The sequence below is a fragment of the Charadrius vociferus genome, unplaced genomic scaffold, assembly GCF_000708025.1.
Source record: "Charadrius vociferus isolate BGI_N301 unplaced genomic scaffold, ASM70802v2 scaffold52, whole genome shotgun sequence".
Classification (NCBI taxonomy): Eukaryota; Metazoa; Chordata; class Aves; order Charadriiformes; family Charadriidae; genus Charadrius; species Charadrius vociferus.
The window spans coordinates 2,127,471-2,147,745 of NW_009647572.1; the positions used below are offsets into that span (position 1 = coordinate 2,127,471).

A 20,275-nucleotide genomic window follows, 5' to 3' on the forward strand; every position below is an offset into this window, starting at 1 on the left:
TTTCATTTACAGGTGATAAAATGGATTACCTAGACACAAATTTCCATCATTTAATTCCTTGTGTGGAACCTGATATGTGAAAAAAACATCATAGCAGAGCTCATTGAGAACCAATGGAGAGGGAAATAGAAGCTGGGTTTGTATGAAAGGAAGAGCCGGAACGTCTATCCTGAAAGATGAAGTAAAATCACAGCCCAAAATGACCAGTACCAGCTAGAACATCTACAGTGCAGTCTTGTGGGTCACTGTATCACGTAATTAATGCTGGTGGGGGTGCAAGCCATAAACGCACTGAGAAACACAGTGCTCCATAGACTTCTACGGTTGTCAAAGAAGAGATGGAAACAGAGATGGCCAGGACAGGATAAAGGCTTCTGGAATATGCAAGCCAAATTTGGCTGGCCACAGCAGAAAAGCACCTCTACCAGGTTTGAGTCACCAAAGCCATGCGAATGCTTCCTCCTGGGAGTGGGGCTCCACCACCAGCATCTGCCTTTGCTCTGTGCCTGCCTCTGTGCCACTGGTGCACAGTACAGCATTGCTGGCTGGAGGGAGAGGATTTCGGGGGATCAAGCCAGTTTCAAGTCCTCCTCCCCGCTGCTGTGCTACCCTGCATGGCAAGAACAGCCAGCTACCACTATGGTCTTTCTTCAGAGAGAGGGAACTGCTTGCAAATGGTTGCTCTGAGCTGGAGGTGGCCAGGCATGGAGCTGCAGCCGTGGCTGCAGGGTCCAGGCACCTCTCTCCCTTACGGCCTTTGTGAGCACTTCAAACTGCCCCCAGCAACCTACTGCTTTGGGACAGGGACTGCCTTGCTCAGAGTCAGTCCTGAAAGTGGCTCTCTAATTCTCCTGCCTTCATCCAGGGAGAAACGGGTTCAGTGCCTGGTGTAACTGAGTTCAAAGACCCTGACAGCTCCGCCTTGCACTGGTTGATAATGGATAGTCTCCACCACATCTGCAGCTGCCTTTCTTGCTAACAAAGTGGGAAATAAAGGCATAAGGAGCCAGCTGTACTCATCACGCACTACCTGAGGCTATGCTGCTCTGGCATCAGAGGTATCAAGACAAGCTCAGCATTACTGGCTACTGCAGCAATTGAACAAGTGTTGGGGGAGGGAGGCGAAAAATACAGCTCTTTCCCAGTTTGATTAACATCGGGGTTTGTCTCTGTTTGTACCATTTCAACAATAGCGACAATGTGTTAATGCACCTACAGCACCCATGGGCTTATGCAGGGCTCTAAGGAATCTTAATGAAAAATTATATCGCATACTATCTAGGTACTAGGAAGAGATAGAGAAGAGGTCAATTATGTGGGGGCCAGTCGAGACATAGTACAGTCCAAAGTCAGCCACAGCGTACTACTGAGACTATTTGGGAGACTCTATAGGCATGTTGATTTAGTTGCTTTGCTGCTCTGGTGGGAAGCACAGATTCGCACTGTGTCATGCAATGCTGGTCCCCAATCTATCGGTCAGATTCCATAAGTGTTATGCTGGGGAATCTCCTCTCCCTAATGAGCATTACAGGACAGGCAGGCAAACATGGTCAGATCCCAGAAAAGAGAAACTTTTTAGCTTCTGACCTGTGGGAGACTAGAAGCCTGGTTGACTTAAGGCCACAATTATACAACACCTGTGACCCACTGGGACGTGACTCTAAATGCAATACAGCTGAGTAATTAAATGCTAGTTCAAAATCAGAAATCACTGCAACTATAATTTCAAATCACTAAAAGCACTAGGGAATACTTCCATTCCTCTATACATATGGGAATGAATTACTTATTGATGGGTTCAATAAATCTGATTCTAACACATGCAAAAATATCTAATGTAGTCAGCATCTCAAGACACTCAGTGATTAACTACGTATTTCCCTTTTGTCACACAAAGAAAAGCAGCAGCTTTACAGCACGTTAGAATAACTCAAAGGCAATAAAAGTAAGCATGTCTTTTTGTTAATGTCTCATATAACAGGCTTCAAACTTTCCAAGGAGGTATAAACAACTGCTATCCAATCAGCTTTACAGAAATAATGCAGTTAGACCAACAATATCAGGCATATCCTTGTTTCTGTTCCCCTCTAAGGTTTGATTAAGAGCAACCAAGCTGGTTTTGCTGCTTCTCCTTACTTGAACTCAGTATTGTTGCTAGGTGGATCTGTATGCTCAAGTATGACCTGTCACTAAGTTCTGTAAATTCGGCATGCCATGTAGCTAAATGTAAATACGGAAAGACCTAAAACTTGTCTTAAGGCAACACTCTATGTAGTGATGGCAAATTGAGGTTTATCCTTCTTTTTTTTTTAACTCACATGGTTGCATTTACAAATTGCATGCAATTCTATCACTTAGAAAACAGCTGAACCAGTTCAATCTCATCTCAGGTTTTTCATTTTTAGATAAAAACCTGTGTAACAATGCTTATCACAAAGCAGATTTCTACAATTAAATAATACATTCCACAGCATTGCTGCGGAGAGTTGAAATTATCTGAATGTCACCATTACTGTTATATCAACATCTATCACTGCAACACAATCTTAACCAGCACAACACTCATCAGACATACATCCAACAGCAACAAAGCCCATCACACACTGATTATAGCAGAGCCTGTGAAAAGACTCTCCTTGCAACTACTGATGACAATAGTCCTGTGAAAGACTTGTAAACAAGTTCCAGCTTTTCTTCTTCCTAGCATTCCACTTTTTTTTGTGCATTTGGGCTGGATATGATGGTTTCAGGGGACAGTGTGTGAAAACGCTAGGTCTGCTGTCGGAGAACTGCTTCGTTATGTCAGGCGAATACCTGCACTGCAAAAGAAGGGCCTCAGTGTCACATGTATGGCACGTACCCGTTGTCAGGGTAAAAGGGAACAACTGTGACAAATGAGAAGCTTTTTCAGCTAATTCATTTTGTGTGTAGTCATCTCAGAGCCAAGAGGCTCCAGCTGAGACTGGTGCCTGATTATGCTAGAAGCTGTACCAAGTCAGAGAGCATCCTTCTCTGAGCACCTTAGGGGCTAAGCAAACATTCAGACAACTAGTGAAAGAAAAGAACTCAAGTTGTTCCTTTTCAGCAAATGAGGAACTGAGTCACAGAGCTGAAAAAAAGGGCCCAGCCCTCAGCCGGTATAAATTGGCACAACAGGATTCAGGTCAGTACAAACACACCAAGTTACAGCAGCTGAAGCAAACTCTGGAGTTGAATCTATAATGCCTGAGACAAATATAATGCATCCAAGTAAGATTTAACCATCTGCAACCAGTGCAAATGATGAAACCTACTTAAAAATACTGTACTTCACATGTCTTGTTTGACAAATCCACAGCAAAGAGTGATGGTGCCGGTTATCAAACTAGACAAGCACAGAATGAAAACACTGCAATAAAAACCAGACAGCTCATTAAAAAGGTAGGGTGTATAATGTGCAATAAGGGACAAAATACACCCACCTTTTTCAGGGAAAAAGGATTTTACTTATCATTTTCTTAGTCCCGAAGTAACTGAAAGAGTAGAAGAAAGAAACTATTTGTAGTGGGTTCTGGCAAGGGGGCAAAGGATTGTTTCAGGGATTTTCCAAAGGAATTTATATATCCAGCTGGATCTTGAAAATACTCCAACAGAAACTTCTGGGTTTTAATTACACATAACAATGCTGTACTTTCCCCCCCGCCTCATCATCCTTTTACATGAACACTACATACACTTCCATCAAACTCAAAGGGTGTTCCCCTTCAAAATAAAAGCAGTGGATTTCAATGCATTATTTTTATCTCTGATCTATAAATATGGTATATTTCCATTCTCTTTGCCTTGTCCACAGAAAACAACAACGTGAAGAGGCAGATGGGAAGGAGATGTGAAGAGGCCATGCACTGGCTCCCCAGAACCTCACTTCCCTGGCAGGAGAGGGACAGGGATAGCTTCATTCTGTGGGATGCTCACTCCATTTCTAGCTGCTCGTTCCTGAGCTGTCAAACGGGCCATTTCTGGCATTGCACTAACTTTTCCCTCTCAGTACAGGATAGCCAGGAAATAACCCAATCCCTCGATACCAGTCACAGACAGAAAATACAGGAAAGCTAACAGAAAACAGATGTGTGATGGATGAATGAAAGCAGAGCTCAGGAGAGCTACTGTTCCGTGTTCAAAATAGAACGGAGCGAGAACTGATACCCCCAAAACCAGTGACTCTCAAGGAAATAAAACAAAGCACTTTGGGACCGAGAAATTCAGTGCAGATATAAATGGAACAGTACCGGCTGTGGAGGCCGATTCAAGCAAAGGAACACTTCTAGGATAGGCAAAAAAGACCTGTGTTTGACCCAGCAGGAAGAAGTGCCACAGTGCCAATAATGTCATGAGAAATGTTATCAATATGTTGGTTAAACAGTGGACTGTACTCAAGTCTGTCACTTGAATTCATAGTAAGTACAAACAAAGAGAAGCTGAAGATCAAGAGCTGTTCCCTTCTGGTCCTTTGAATTAATTTTTATTTTTCAGAATTATTTTTGAATGTTTTGCACCAGTGCTAAAAGGAACATTTCCACGATCCATAGAAGGATGAGGATGTAGAAAGGACAAAAGAAGAGGGGAAAATTCTTCCCATGTGAAAGACTTCACAGGAAGGAAAATCTATTACTTGCTATAGAAAGGTTTCTCCCACCGTTACCTCACTTGAACTTGTTCCCTTCTCCTTCAGAGACCTGCGGGCCATGGGAGTTACAGTACCACAGAGCCAACCCTCACAGTAGGGTTCTTCAGCAAACATTGCACAATTAGCTGAGTACAAGCGTGTGTTCAAAATGCTTACCCGTTTTTGTAATGCTGTCTGACAGGCGTGTCTAAAATCTGCTAGTGACGAGCAATGTACTCTGAGTGGAATGAAACACTCCACATAATCTCTGAAAAAAGTAGTCCAGGGTATATGGCTCCTCCTGGCAGAACCTTGCCATATGGTAATCACTGGGGACACCAGTAATGGAGCTGGATATGCCGTCTTTTTTATTAAAGGTGAATTCCCATCTATCCTGACTTCTCTGAAAAACCTGTCACTGGTCACCTGCCCTTATGGCTAGGTTCCCATTTTGAAAGGGTAAGTAGTACATGAATAAAAAAATCATAGTAAACCCTCACATACAGAAATACTGAATGTCAGAAATGATGCAAAAATTGTTTGCTGACTTCACTAACACAGATGTTTCTCATGGGTTTTGACTCGTATTTTATTACTGTATTTTCAAATGTTACAAAACCCAGCAAAGGTATGATGGAAAGTACCCTGACATTCAAGTGGTCACTTCTTCAGACGTTGTTGTGCTGAACGGGAGATTTTTAGAAGTACATTTTCTTCAAAGTTTGGTAACTTCCTCAGGAACAAACTATACATTGGTACTGTTTGCTGTTGCTTGTTAGGAAACAAAAAAAATTATATACCTTTCTTGAATCAAATGTACAGCTGAGGGGACCTACTCTGTCAGGAATGACAAATTATTTTGTATAACCTGCTTTGCCTATGAACACAAAATCATTTCTTGCTTATCTTTTTCAAAGGAAAACTACTATATTTGTGTACTCTGCTTAAAGTGTAAATCAGGATTCTCCTCTCATTTGTATCAGACTACTGAGTGTAAATCCAGTTAAAAGTCACAATCAAATTACCTTTGCAAAAATTAATAGATTTTCTAAAAAAACCCCCGAACCTCTAGGAATCAAGTCTTTACCCACTTTGTGTGGACAAGACTGTATTTCTACTCTATCTTTAACTATTCACTATGCACTTGATGTTGTGGGTGGTGTTTTTTAATGTGCTCACACATCATACTAGATTTTAATCAAAACAGCCTCTCCATCAGTGTAGAATTGAAAATAAGTGGAAGAGTCCCTGCTTTATGTATCTGTTAACAAGACCAGAGTCTGTTCCATTTTGCTGATAACATTTCTGTGTTAGTACTTTTGTTTCAGGGAACTATGAAAAAATAGAAGAGAAAACACAGGGGAGCCTAAATACAGATTTCTTCAATCTGCTAACCTTCTAATTCTCTTATTAAAACTCTACCAGAGACAGAAGACCAGACATTCTGCAGAACAACAAAAAAAAAAAGGTGACAATCCACCCATTAAACATATTGATTTTCAACTGCAGTACCAAGGAATGATCTACAACTATGTGTTAAAGCAATTTGCATACAAAAATATTATGAAAAATACATTTGAAAAATGGTTATTATTTAAAAAAAAAATCTGTCTGCTGATATCCTAATACCTACATAAGCAGAGATCCAGCACTAGTCATAAGGAATGTTGTTATTGAATTTAATTTCTTTCAAGTTACCCAGAAGGGCAAAATTCTATTCTCTTTATTTATGAGTATTCCCATCTGGTATTAATGGGCTTATTTTGCTAGTTTGGTTAAAGATTCACATACAAGAGCTTCCTCAAAGAATCTTAGACATAAGCAGTTCCTGGCTTCTGTTTATTCCACTCAGCCGCAACAGTTTCTTCAGTTTATTGAAGAATGAATTCTCCTTTTCAAATAAAATAGTATTTTCAGCTAGCTTTTAAATCACTCAGACATTGTATCTGACTGTACTGTCAGATAAAAAGTTGCAGTTAGTCATAAGAGTTGCAAGATTTTACGCCATGGGACTTCCAAAGTGCTCAGCAAGGTAGCTACAGTGTGTAACTCCACAGTGACGCTGAAATACTCCATGGTCTTTCAGAAGTCTGAAGAAACCTGTAAATGCCCACAATAGACACTACGGAGATGAAACAATTCATCTCCCCTTGACATACGAAGTTTAATAATCCAGCCACCACAGGCTCCTGCCCATTAGCAAAGTCACCAAAAGCATGACAAGGGAGGGAAAAAAAAAAAAAAAGAAAAAAGGACGGTATATATGCTAACGCATGAGTCACTGTCTACTTGCTCAAACAGAGGTATTTGGAATGTGGGATTGTAGTATTGTAGTTTAATTTTTCATATTTACTCCCTCAATTAGCAGCTTTTCCATTACATCTTTGAGAAAGAGAACTAAATATGTGAATTTTTCATGAAAATGGTAAAAAAGTTCTATTACACGATAATAGCATGACTACATGCCCAGCTTTAATATGTGTGGTCTTGCACTCGGTCTGAAACTGAGACTAAAAATATAATGATGCCCGTGTCCAGCAGTGAATGCTATAGGTGCCAGAAATATACATACGTTGGCATCTTGCTATCTCAATTATCAGGACAGGCATAATTAAGCACATTGTGAAAATTACTAACTTCATCACTTCCATACGGTGGAAAAAATAACAAACTTGTAGCGTTTTCACTTTCTTACTATAAGCAAGCAGTCATCCTCCTGTAGATGTTTAGAAGCACTCCGACTGTACCTCATCTCTCCATTGACTATCAAAACACAGTGATTAAAATCAGGTGGAGATGTATACACAGCAGCCATCTAAAACAGGCACTCAGGGTCCCTTTTCTTCACTCGAGGGAGGGTGGGTGTGAAGTGACGCGTCACAGCGAGGTTGGCAGAAGACGTAGGAACACCATCTGAGCCAGAAGCCAGCCACGCTATCCATGAGGTCCTGTTGTAGTCCTGCAACCTTCTCCGCAATCTCGTTTCTCAGATTGTCTTAATATTTTTGCCATCATAGCTTTCACATTTACATTTCAGACACAAGTCTCTGTATTCTACTCTGTCTGTCATCTGTACTTGTCTCCTGACTGTATTCTGTATGACCATATGACTGGATATTCCCTGAATCGCTTGGACTGGCAGAGCCGGCGGGGCTGGGAGGCAGCCAGGGGTTGTTGTAGGGTGGAAACCAAAGGTAAAAAGTGCACGTACCCTTAAGCATCACTCACGTATAACTGTCTGTATAAGGTTCAGCTGTCTGTATTCTCCTCTTCACATGTCTGCCTGGGTTATGTCTAGTTGAAAAAAGGTAGATCTTCAGGGCAGGGACCGCTCAGGTCTTTATTTCTTTCTTATGCTCTACATAGAGCTTAGATAAATATTAAATTATAGTAATACTAAGAAGGCAAAGCTGTCCTTCACAATTATGCGATTATTTTTCACAGCATTGAGAATGGATTTCCAAACTCAATTGGTTTTCTCTTCTTGCTAAACGCAGTATTAATGGTACCATTCGCAGGGTCAGAAAATGCCTGTACTAAAAAATTAGATGAGACTTCATCTGTGCTCTTAGTTAGCATCAGTCTCAAACAGAAATTGCTTAATAATAAGTGTTTTTCTTTTTTTCTAATTTTATGAGCTTGTTGCTGAAGCTTAAGTTAGAAAAAAAATAAATCTGTGAAACAGACAACATCCTTAGAAATAATTTGTACATAATTCTAAAGTGTACTTCAGTCAAAGGATCATGATCCTGATGGTCTTCACTTCTGATTTAATACTTTGCTGTCTCAAGTTGACTTTATTGCAGTAGCAATGCAATGATGCTAGAACGGCACTGTAAATAAAACATGCCAACTTGGTTGCACAGTCCAAATAAATAACTTTAAATAAATAAATAACGTCACCACACAAACATCAGTCAAAAATGCAATTAAAAAGAGCCTCTTGCTTTGTGTTGTAAAAATATGAAATAGTACTCAGGACAAGCTGTTTCAAATAAAATTCTTTCCTATATTCAGCAACTCCAAGGTCAAAGTACTGGAACTTCATTTTTCGAAGTTGAAAGGATGATTTAATAATTATTTGGTATGAAGACAACTCTGTTTCTCTACCCTGCATACAATATCAAATTCAGTATAGCTTGATATATTGTGTATTTTCATTCACGCTTTCATTACAGCCCTGTGAAGTACAATCATTTATTATACATTCTCTTGAATCTTTTTGAAACAGCAAACAAAATGTAAAACGCAAAGGGAGAGAAAAGAAAGCACCAGAAATCTTACTAGAAAAACAGTATTCCCTTTCTTATCCTCCTGTTCTAACCATGAACTGCAGTGAGCACTGAACAGTGGTGGACATTGGAAAATAAAACTGAACGATAGGACCTTATGCAGCTTTAACATCCTAGTACAGCAGTGATAAATTCTGAGTGCCACCACAGTGTCACCTCTATGATAATTACTCAAGGAATAGATATCTCATTAAAGAGAACTAAGTGTCTCAGAAATGGTCTTTGCTAGCAGAGTTAGTAATATATTGGAGAGAAAGGACATGTCAGTTCTCAATTCTTTGCTAAACTTGAGTTCAACAGTCTAGCATGTCTAGTACTAACAGCAGAAGTCACTCAGGCTTTTGATGCTCCTTTTCCTCGCCTCAGCCCAAATGACCTTATTTTTGGAACCATAAAATCATAGAATTGTCTACGTTGGAAGGGACCTTTAAGATCATCAAGTCCAACATCAACCTAACGCTGCCAAAACACAGAGCACTGGGTCAGTTATTCACACAAGGCTCACACCACAGACAAATGCAAAGGGCAGAGCGCACCATCACACGAAGGAGGTTTTTTTGCCACATATTTGTGACCCAGATTGCTTTCTTAACAGCTAGATTCAAAGGAGCAGACATCAGGGAGACTACAGGGAATTATCTCCTCAGTTACCCTCACTGGCAGGAGACATTACAGTACAAGGACCTCTCATCAAAGTAAAGAATGTTCATGTGAAAGTGGGAAGTGGAATCTTAATAGCAAATACTGATTTTCATCTATTACAGTGCTATAATGTGCGTACACCTAATATTGTAAATGCTTGAAATATGGAAGTATGTCTTGTTTGGCTGAATTTCTCTCATCCTCCTAAGAGAAGCTTTGAATTTACAAAACAACTAACTTCCATTTCTTTGTCTGATGTCATTTGTTGCAGAAAACGCCTTCTAATGTGGGAAGTCACAGAGTTCTCACCTGGTTGTTGAAGAAGAGAAATCAACAAAGTTTTCACAATAAAAGGCCAGCAGGCTTTTTGCAAGTAATGGTGTTATAAAGTGCCCTTACTAATAGCGACTGCAAACTAAACATTTATTTACCCTTAAGTAGTCTTAGCTAAACACCATTTGCTCTAGTGGAAATAGATTGACTAGGCAGCCTCGGCAGCTTGAATGAAACATTAGGAGAGTGTACCTGCATGACAATAAGAAGGTCAAACACCAAGATGAAGGAAGCCAAGAAGGCTCTTGAGACCTCGTCACTTGGCAGAAATCCACGATTCAGCTTGTCCCAGCTGATCCAGTCAGTTGTGATGACAAGCACAACTACAGAGGTCAGAGTAAACAGAACCGTCCTGCAAGGGGGGGGAAAAAAGAGGTTCAGAGAGAATACGTTAGTAATGAAGATGCATCATTCTATTTTATTTGTCTTCTAATGGTCAGCTAGTGCTTTACAAGTACTTTTCTGCTGATGAAAAGAGACTGAAGAAAATTAAGTGTACAAACAAATCATTTAATTCAAAAGAGGAAAGCAGTCAGCTGTATCCTTAGTAAAAAGAAATTTAGTAGCTAGTACTAAGCATGTTGCAAAATTAGGCTGGAGTGTATCACTCTTGTTCTTCGTTCCATATTTTTCACTGAAGATGCAAACCAATTAGGCAAAATAAGAAAGAAGTAAACTATAATAACGTCCCAAGGACTGTATGATCTAGGCTGAATTCAAATGAACAACTTGAGAGAACATTTTCTAAGGCACCAAAGACATTAGAACCTTTGAAAAGTCTTTTCTCAGCTGTAGGAAACTAACTGTGAAGTCTAATTTTTGTACAGAAACACACCTGTATGAAAGAAATTTTCATTCCACTAAATTAATCTTTAGTAAATTCTGGGGATTGTAGAAAGATTTTGCCTTGTGTCTCCTAAGATGTTCTTTGTACAAGTTTTCAACACATCTTACGGCATTTCTGAGAAGTCAGTAAAGAGTGAATTACAAAAGTAATAAAGCCTCCACATGAGTGCTATGAGAATTCCAGAAGACACATTTGGCTAATTCATACCATTTTGCAATATGCTGTTTAAGAAAATATCTTTCTAAGCTATCTCCCCAAAATAGCTCTGCGTCATTTCCAGGAGCACTTTTGTGATATCCTTCAGAGCTGGCAGTGATGACTGACTGAACTCCTGGTTCTGTGGAAGCAGACAAATTTAGCTGGTAATCTGAGGGGGAGCAAGTCTTCTCCCCATAGCTGTAGCTGTCAGTAAATCTGTGCTATAATAGGGGCATATCAACACCTGAATGCACGCAGCACATCTAAATAATTGTGGCAGGGGGGATTTTTTTTTTCTACAATAAAGTCTCATTTTCTTCAGCTACCAAGGGCTGTAAAACAATGTGAAGAATATTTCCCATGACACTTCCAAATGGGACAAATGCTCAGAAGACTAAAAGAAAAATCTGTACACCAGTACTCACAGACTACCAGTCTGCAGGCATTTATTTTTATACATCAGCCTTGCTGTGTCTGTGTAGGAAGGGAAAACAAATATGCACATAAGCAGTAGAGTACACATTTGGACTCCTAAACATCATTCTTTGGCACAATGTGCTGTGTTTCTTCACAATATATGGAGACACAAAACGATTTGATTGCTACCACCTTTACCTCTGAACGTTTATTTTTATTCTTAATAAGTAAATTCAGTTATATTCAATACTGTGCTTGGCACCGTAACAGTATCCCTTGAGTGTAATACCAGCATCTGGGCCAGAAAGAAATAAATGAGGCTTATTAGACTTCATTAGACCTAAGCAATGTTCAAACCTGCTTATCCCCAAAACATTTGCTTAGCTACCATCTCACCTGTCAGTACCTGAACCTGACAAACTTTTCTACAGGCTCCACTCTGGCACATACCCACAATGGCTTACTTTGGAAAGGCGATTCATTATGGTGCTTCTCTCATGTATATAGTCTCCTGAGATCCACAAAGGTGGTTTTCCCCACCTATTTCACCTTCATATTTGAACTTCACATGGAGGTAAATGTTTTCACTTTCACTGAGAAGTTCTCCAGAAAAGATCACAGTCCTCAGTGCTTGCCTGCCGGGCCGTGCAGACTGCCCTGGCTGTTGGGAGCACTCATTTTCCTCGTCCTTATGCTGATGCAACCCGCATCTCCTGGTGCACAGACAGTTTAGAAACGTTATTCAAGTCTGCGTAGTTTGCTATGGGAACCATGTACCCAGAAGTTATGCTCAACACTATTCTGCTTCAGTCCTCTTGAATTATGCATTTGCGTTTTGGAGCAAGAGTTCAAAGCATGGAAGGTCGGACTTTGGCATGTACGCAAGCAAAGGCAGACATATTTTTATGCATGCTTCATTGGCATGCATGCAAAGACCAACGTATGTGCTCAAGCCTTGATTTCCTTGAGGAAATGCATATGCACTTAAAAAACTACTTCGTTATTCATTCTGAAATGTCAAATAGGGAAGGAAAGGAACAGAAAATGGGCTGCTAACAGAATAAGAAAATGTGAAACCAATAAAAAAGGTTAGAAATAGACTTTTGAAATGGTTGCATTAAACAGCATAATTAGCAGTCATTTGTATTTTTGACCTATGGTACTGGAACACAGAAAAATATTCAATACATGCTTTTGGAGTCATTATAAACCGAGTTTGTCTGGGTTAGAGTTCAGTTCAGTTCTTGTGAAAGTACAGCATTGTTCCAGCGTCCTGGTGATTAAGAGAAGAAAGATGCTGAGGATTTCATTTAACTTGACATAACTTGTATCAGATGAACCAATGTGTGCTACACTTCAATATTTACACCAGTATAGTTTGTCCTTTATTCTACAATGCACATCCCTGAGAAAGAGCTATGCCATCAAACTGCTCACAGCATTGCTGAAGGACCTCTCTGTCTCCTGCTTATAGAAGGACTATGAGGAAAAAGCCAAGAGAGGATTGACTCTTCTCTGTACCAGACATTAAGAAATGCAACTTCTTTCTCTACTTCACAGAGGAAATACACTTTTACATTTCACTTCTAGTTCGAGCTTGCTGTATTGAATGATTATGTGCTCTGGGCACCTATTCAGCTACAATAACATACATTTTACAACCTAGCCCATACTCTTCAAGATACGAGGTTGCTATGAAGAATAAAAATAATAAAAAAAAAGTCTGTAAAAAACACTGTCCAGGCCAATTGCACACTGAGAAGTTAAAATCAGGTAGGTCAAGAAAAGCCAGTACTGTGATTATCACTGCCAACAATGATCTAAAACCCCTAGTTCTACAATGAACTGTGGGAAAGCTTGAAGAGAGGAACTTTTTACTGCTGGCACCTCTCAAGAAGCAGGCAATTGTTTAGACTGTATCTCTATAATCTTTGATAGCCAGGACTGAGTTTGGTCTTGAATTTGTCAAACCAAGTCACTTATACCAAACTGAATCCACACTGCTGGCCCTCATTTCCCAACACAACATTAATTTTGCCCTTACACACTTAGCAAGGGTCAAACCAGATGTATTTGGCTTCTGCACCTTGCCACAACAGCACTTTTTTGGACCATAAGCTTTGCTCAAGCTGACCAACCACTTAGCATTTATCACCCAGCATATTATATGCCATGAGAGGTTATGCACAACACAGGCCAGAAGCATGAGCAGGTTTTTATCGTTGGTGGTGGCTGCAGACAATCCCTTGTGGCAGACAGGGTCATAACTTCAACATTGCAGCCTCTATCATGCAGAAATGTCATTTCTGGAGGAGAAAGGCTGTGACACCTCATTTTCCTCTGCATTATTACAATCAATAGTACGTACAGAACATTCACATGCAATGGGCCATCTTCAACAAACTGTGCCAAGAACCCAGCATTAATTTACCCACAATGTCTCCATACTGCCATCCTAGGGCTCAAGGAAGCCATCATCCTCTGAAGTCCGGACAACCCAATCTCGATGAGTTGTTTGGAAAGCACATAGAGGTGGGGAAATTCAGAGCTTGTGTCACACACCCCCATCACAGGTGTTATCCACAGCTTTGCTCTGTGTGATCTCTTGAACTTTGCAAAAGTCTGAGATGCTGGTTGCATGCGAATCTTCTGTTTGCTCAGTGGTGGTCATAGTTATGTGAATAGGTAACGGCTGTCACTGCAGCATAATGCAGACCCTGGTGGATGAACAGGTTTGCATGTTATGTTTAGAAAACAGGACATCTTTGATTTGGGGCAGTCCAGTGTAGAGTTACTGACCTGCACTGTTGGCAGTGCTGCATATTGCCTGCTGCCCCTGCTGTCTCTGTTTCTGTCTCAGACCAGAATTATTTTTTTTTATATCCTTATAAATTTCACAGCATGCTTATGGAGCATGCATTGGGCTGCTTTGCTATGACAGATTATGGACTTCACTAGATACAAGCTTCCTAAACCCTGTGCACACTAAGCCAGCATGCAGCACACTGCATAGTTTCTGCTAAAGAAGAAACTTTGCTAACAGGACCATCACTGGAAACAGTGGGCTTCATTTTGCTATGAGAGTCTATACATACCTACACTGCCCACACATGCAATGGTCATCATGCATATTATCTCAGCCTTATTTCTGCCTGTCAGGCTGAAAACATCACATGCTTCTCTTAAACACCTCCTGCTCTTTCAAAAGTCACAAAAAATTCTTCCCGGACTTACTCTGTCTCTCTGACCCTTGTGTACAAAGCTTGAGCTGTCACTTGGGACATGATGAACAGAAATCAGACTCTGTTGTAAAGGAAAGTAGCTCTTCCTCATCCCTCCCTTGCCAGTGCTCTCCCTTCACCCTCTGAGAAAAACACTCCTTATGGGGCTTTCTGAGAAATTTCCCTGCTGGTATCCCAGTGCCCCGATGCCCTGCATGTCACACTGGCACAACTCTGGCCAAAGGGTGAACAAGAACTGAAAAAACTTAAATCAGAAACACAGACACATTAAATAAACCAGACATACTTACAAAATATAATGGAAAAAACAACTTGGACACAAACACCAAGGTCACAAAGCCAATGCAACATTACAGCAGGGAAAAGTAACAGAAGCAAAATAGGGCCAGTTGAGGCCAATACACTTTTCCTAGAAAATACAATTTGGGTGAGCAGACCCGTGTCCTCCTTAAGCAGACAATATTCTAAAGTTAAAATGCTAGACCTACATGCCTTCACCCACTCTCCAAAATACTGAGGATAGGATGGGATTTCCTAGAAAGGTCTTCCAGGACTCTAAGATAAATCCAAAATGTTCACTGAAAGAAAGCAAAACCCACAAACCCCAGTGGAGTAAACAATCCATCCATTGCTGTGATGACTTAGATTTTCTTGTGGGATACATTGCCAGAATCTTTCCCCAGTAGATGTTTCCATTCCTACACTCTGGGCTACTTCATGGATGACATCATGCAATAGTGGCAAAAGTAAAGGTGACTTTTCCCATTGCCTCCAAGCAAGGAAATTCCACTGCTCCCATCTGAAATGCCACTCGTGCCATCCCATGCCTGTGCAGTCCTTGCCTTGAGAGACCACCGTGTGTCAGAGCAGCAGATGGACTCCTCTCAAACACAAAGTTGAGCTTTGTAGGAAGAACTGTGAGAGACTGAGACAGAAAGGGAGAGGAAGGGAATACCCTACTTTGCAATCTAGCACAAACAATGTCAAGGGTTGATGCAAAACTAAGACTTTCTGGATTTATTTCAGGGGGAGGGAGAGGCGCATCATTTAGTTTTCTTTTAATTCCAAAATCACAGCACTGCCACCAGCCCTACTGGTAAAAGGTTTTCCTGGCTGTATCTGTAAATCACCCATGCAAGTGCACATATTCTAATTGCTCAGTAACATTATGGATTATCACAAAGGCAGTTCAAACTGGAAGGCTGGCTTGTCCGTGCCACTTCATTACATCTGTATGCCAAGCATGAAGTTACTGACGTTCTCAGAAGTCTTGGCTGACAGAAGACACGATGTGCCGCAGTGATCTTAGGTCCTGGCTGCCAGGGGACACCCTCTTCTGCTGTTTTGCATGCCCTACCTCGCACATCAGGAATTCCCTAGGCAGGGTCCATGAGGCCCTGACTCATTCTCTTGCAGCCCCAATGCAGTACCACAAAACCATTCATAGCACGTCCCCTCCAGACCTATGCCAGAGGTACCTTTGACTCCATCCAGCCACATCTTCAGGAAACACTCTATGTTATTTGTCTGTACTGTGCTGAAAACTAAACAAAACAGAATTTGTCCCTGGAAAGAGAAAGACAAGCTAAGAAATGTATACAAGTTCACAAAACTTTTAATGTTGGAAACAAGAACCATTTCCAGTCTGCGTCTCCTGATTCATTGTGTCTAAATCAGCAGGGCCAAGTGTACCGAAAACAAATTCTGGTCTATGATGGGACCGCATTTCTCAAACTTTCACATAGTGAAAGTGAAGTTTTTCACTGCTCAAGATATCAAATACAATTCTTTGCACAACCATACATACGGGGGAGACAATACTACCTTCAATTTACCAGCAACTTTCAGCTGCTCATTGTTAGAGCTATTTAGAATTTTCTTCTGTCTCGCGTGACCCTCTGCCAAATCTTTTATGAAGCTGCAGCTTTGATGATCAGACAGCAAGAGTTCTGCTAAGATCGACTGAAGAGATGAAAGATAAACTTTGGCTATTTTCCTCATCTTCATTTTGTCTTTTCCAAGAGGCAAAAAGCAGTATCTTGCCCTTTGACTACACCTTTTCCAGAAAAAAACCCTACCTGTGCTTAGTCAAAAGCAGCTCTTTGGATGACATAGCATTGTGAGAACTTTTCATCACACTTTCACACATAATTGCCACTGAGCCAAATTATTTAAAAACTGTTAAACATCGCTAATAAGCATTCCCGGTATTGCTTAATACTATGTACATTTGGGACAGAAGGACACATTAATAAAGAAAAAAGATCATCAATTCTGTATTCCCATTATTGTACATTAAGGAAATGAGCATATATACTTAAAAATATATACATGAACTACTAAATAAAGAAAATTAACTGGCATAAAGTCTAGGTATATTTAAACTCTAAATAAAACCACCTAGCAGTTAATCAGCTTTCATCAAAACATTCAGCTTCAGATGGTGCTATAGGAAACAGAAATGCAATTCTAATCAATGTTTTATAAATTACTGTTTATGTTTTCAGTTGCTGTGGTTTACAATGCCAATTTTTCATGAATGTGCCAAAATAGTTAAAAACACCCTGTGAAAACAGATACAGAAAGGGAGGAACAAATTTTACTGCTCTTGATATTTAAAAATGCTTCCCAGTCCTCGGGAAAGAAAGATCATCCATCAAGTTAAATACTTTCCATAATTTTTAATCTCAGAATCAGCACTGGCCAAACATACTGTCCCACAGTGTACAATAACTATAAAGAACAATGCTACTGCAGATGTTCATATGCAAATGCCAACACTTTTTATTTCACTTGTTTTAATTAGGAAGGCTTCTGTTATTAAATCTGTCAAAAATAGCAACTCTCAAACCGTTTAAAATAAAATATTTAGTCTGCCTGTTGCCTGGTGTCAGCACCACTTCTGCAATTAAGGAAGTGTAAGGGACAGATGCTTATGGAAGTGTAAGGGACAGATGCTCTGCTGGTGAAAAGCATCTGGGTTCTCTGGAGCAGCACGGATTCAAGCCTCCTGCTGGCCACTGCTCTCCCACCCTGGCTAGGACAGTGCTGTGAAGGGAGAGAGGGCAGGGACTCGAGAGCTCTGCCTTTATCAGCAGCTACTGCAGTGCAACGGGGCACTGCGGTGCCATAGAGTGACACAGTTGGCGCTGAGGACCCCATATTCACGGTGTTTGTGTCTTGTAGGTTGAACCGAGCACCCGTCCACAACTGCAGCTCGCTAGGTGGAATCCCAGAAAGCAGCTTCCACTTCACTTGCACCTGGAAGAAATCCCCCTTGCGCACCCCAAGACCAACCCAGGCCACAAACCAAAGGGCAGGTGGAGAGATGACTGGGAGATCCACTTCAGAAGTGTGCTACTGAAGTGAACTGCTAGTACAGACGCACCCTAGAAGAAGTCATACGCAACAAATATCTAAGAATATTTGAAAAATAAATTACGCTGGATCTCTTTTGTTAAAATACGGTGCTTGTTCCCCTGATGGGGACAAATATGTGGTAGAGAGATGGAATAATACTACTGCCAGATTTCAGAGCGCCAGACCCCCATGGCATGCTCCGCAGGCATAAACAAGTGGGAGAAAGTACGTTAATGTAGATTACCATCAAAAAGACTTAGTTATATGAAGTTGAATACCAATTAGAAGAAAATGTTTTTTAATTCAAACTTCAAATTGCATTATCTTTTTAAAAGTCTTGCCAACACAACAGTGTACTTCTGACTTCTATCCTACAGTAGGAACTAATGGGTAAGTATTTGCCAGTAAGTGCCAGTTCTGAAATACCTGTTCTGAAATTGCAAGTTCTAGAATACTCTCTGTTTCAAATAGGGAACAGCAAAGGGAACTCTATGTTGGGACTAGCTCATAAATGTTTATCAATAGCAGATACCACACATTGTGAGAACCTTGCATTCCCAATTAAGTCTTCCAGTCTATGCTTGTCGTTGTTCTGCCTGGTGAGCTGAAGAAACCGGACACCGCAGAGTATAAAGGATGCCCTGAGTTTGGCAAAACAGAATTGTTTATTCTGCATTTTTAACATTCATTTTACTTAGAAATATAAAAATAATTTTTGTGAATGTAAACAGCACGAGTTTATTTTTTCCAGTTATATCAGTTTGTCAAAGGTAGGATATTACCTCTCCCACAGACCTTGCTTTACTTCTGTCCTTTGACTGCGACAGCTGCAATTCTATTAGAGTGTATCAATATGATTCCAGAGCTATTTGGGATTTTTGCACAAAGATTTGTATAAAGTCTGAAATTACATTTATGTTAATGCAGAGAGGAAACATTTTACTATGTTTCATGTAATAAAATGAATAAGATTAGGTAATGTAATCACATGCTGAAATATTAGAATTCTAGAGAGCATCACTTTTTTTTTATTATAGGTAGAAGCATCTTGGAGTTTCCTTTTGCCACACCATTAATTTACTAAAATGAAAGTGTTATCTATTTCAAACAGCAGCTCATTTAAATTAAACTCATCAGCCATAAGCTTTAAGTTTCAAATGCCGTTTCCTATCTGTGACACAGAAAAGGAAAAACAGTTTAAGAAGGTTCGTGGTCTTGCTTGTAAAAAACGTATTCAATCAACACCTATCATAAGCAAGGTAGTATAGGACTCACATGAGTTATATCCAAGGAACTCTACTCAGTGTTCGACTTCCAAAGTTAGAAGTTAATTGCCTAACTCCAGTAGAAAGCATTTTGAAAAAAACCACAATTCTATATAAGGTAAAGGGAAGCCATTTTTCTGGTTTACTTTCAGATGGATACATCACTTACTCTAGTAACAGAATGGGGGGTGGAAGACAGCTGGCTCAAGAAACAACAGAAACAAGATTTTCAAAAATGTTTTCAGCGCATCAAATGTGCCTTAGCATCGACCTGCCTGGCAATTTTTCAGTGAAAATGGTTTATATTCTGACAAGGGCAGTTCATCAATACGTGGAATTTACCTGTGAAAGGGCCGATTTCTGTAACGTGAGGGAAGCTGTGTGAGAACTGGGAATGATTCCTGCACCTCGCTCCGGTCAAGGAGTCAGGAGTTAGGGCAGCATCTCAGCTGCACGAGATAAGGAAAACAGACCAGGGGCAAATACTTCAGACCGGGTATTTGAATATCAGTCTTAAAGAGACCAGCTGAATACCATAATAACCAGGTTTTTGCATGCTACACAGTACTATTTGTTCAGCTTCTCTAGTTGGAGCTGCTCTACTTTGTATAAACAAGTCAACATTAGCACAACTCTCAACACAGATTTCCCACACGCAACTGAGTGTCTTAGTGGCTAGTTATTAAGTCTTTATGATATTCTCAGCCCCTGGCAAGAATAAGGTAAAGGCTTGCTGTTCACCATAGTGGGAAGACATGGGGTGATATGCCAAAACATTCATGACAGGGACTTTGGCTTTCCATGTTCCCAGCATCCCCAGTAACTGTCAGAGAAACCGGTTCTGAGAAGAAAACACTCTTGGCCTCCTTTTCTCAGTTATCATGAAGTACTCCATGAAGTCTTAAACTCATTGCAATGTAGAACAGGAAAGAGCTTTTGAAATGGAAAAAACATAGGTATTTACATTTTGAAAGCAACTCCCATTTCAAATGCATTTGGATGGCAATGGAAATGCTACTCTGAGAGCCTAAAAA

The 20,275-nt window shown here is 40.4% G+C and overlaps 1 protein-coding gene across 1 annotated transcript in view; it reads right to left on the bottom strand.

Moving 5' to 3' along the window:
- Positions 1–20,275, bottom strand: part of TMEM117 (transmembrane protein 117) — a 212,923-nt gene that overhangs the window by 30,634 nt on the left and 162,014 nt on the right. Inside the window, exon 5 of the mRNA XM_009880846.1 lies at positions 10,105–10,264. Coding sequence (XP_009879148.1) covers positions 10,105–10,264 — 160 coding nt within the window. The remainder of the gene's footprint in view (positions 1–10,104; positions 10,265–20,275) is intronic.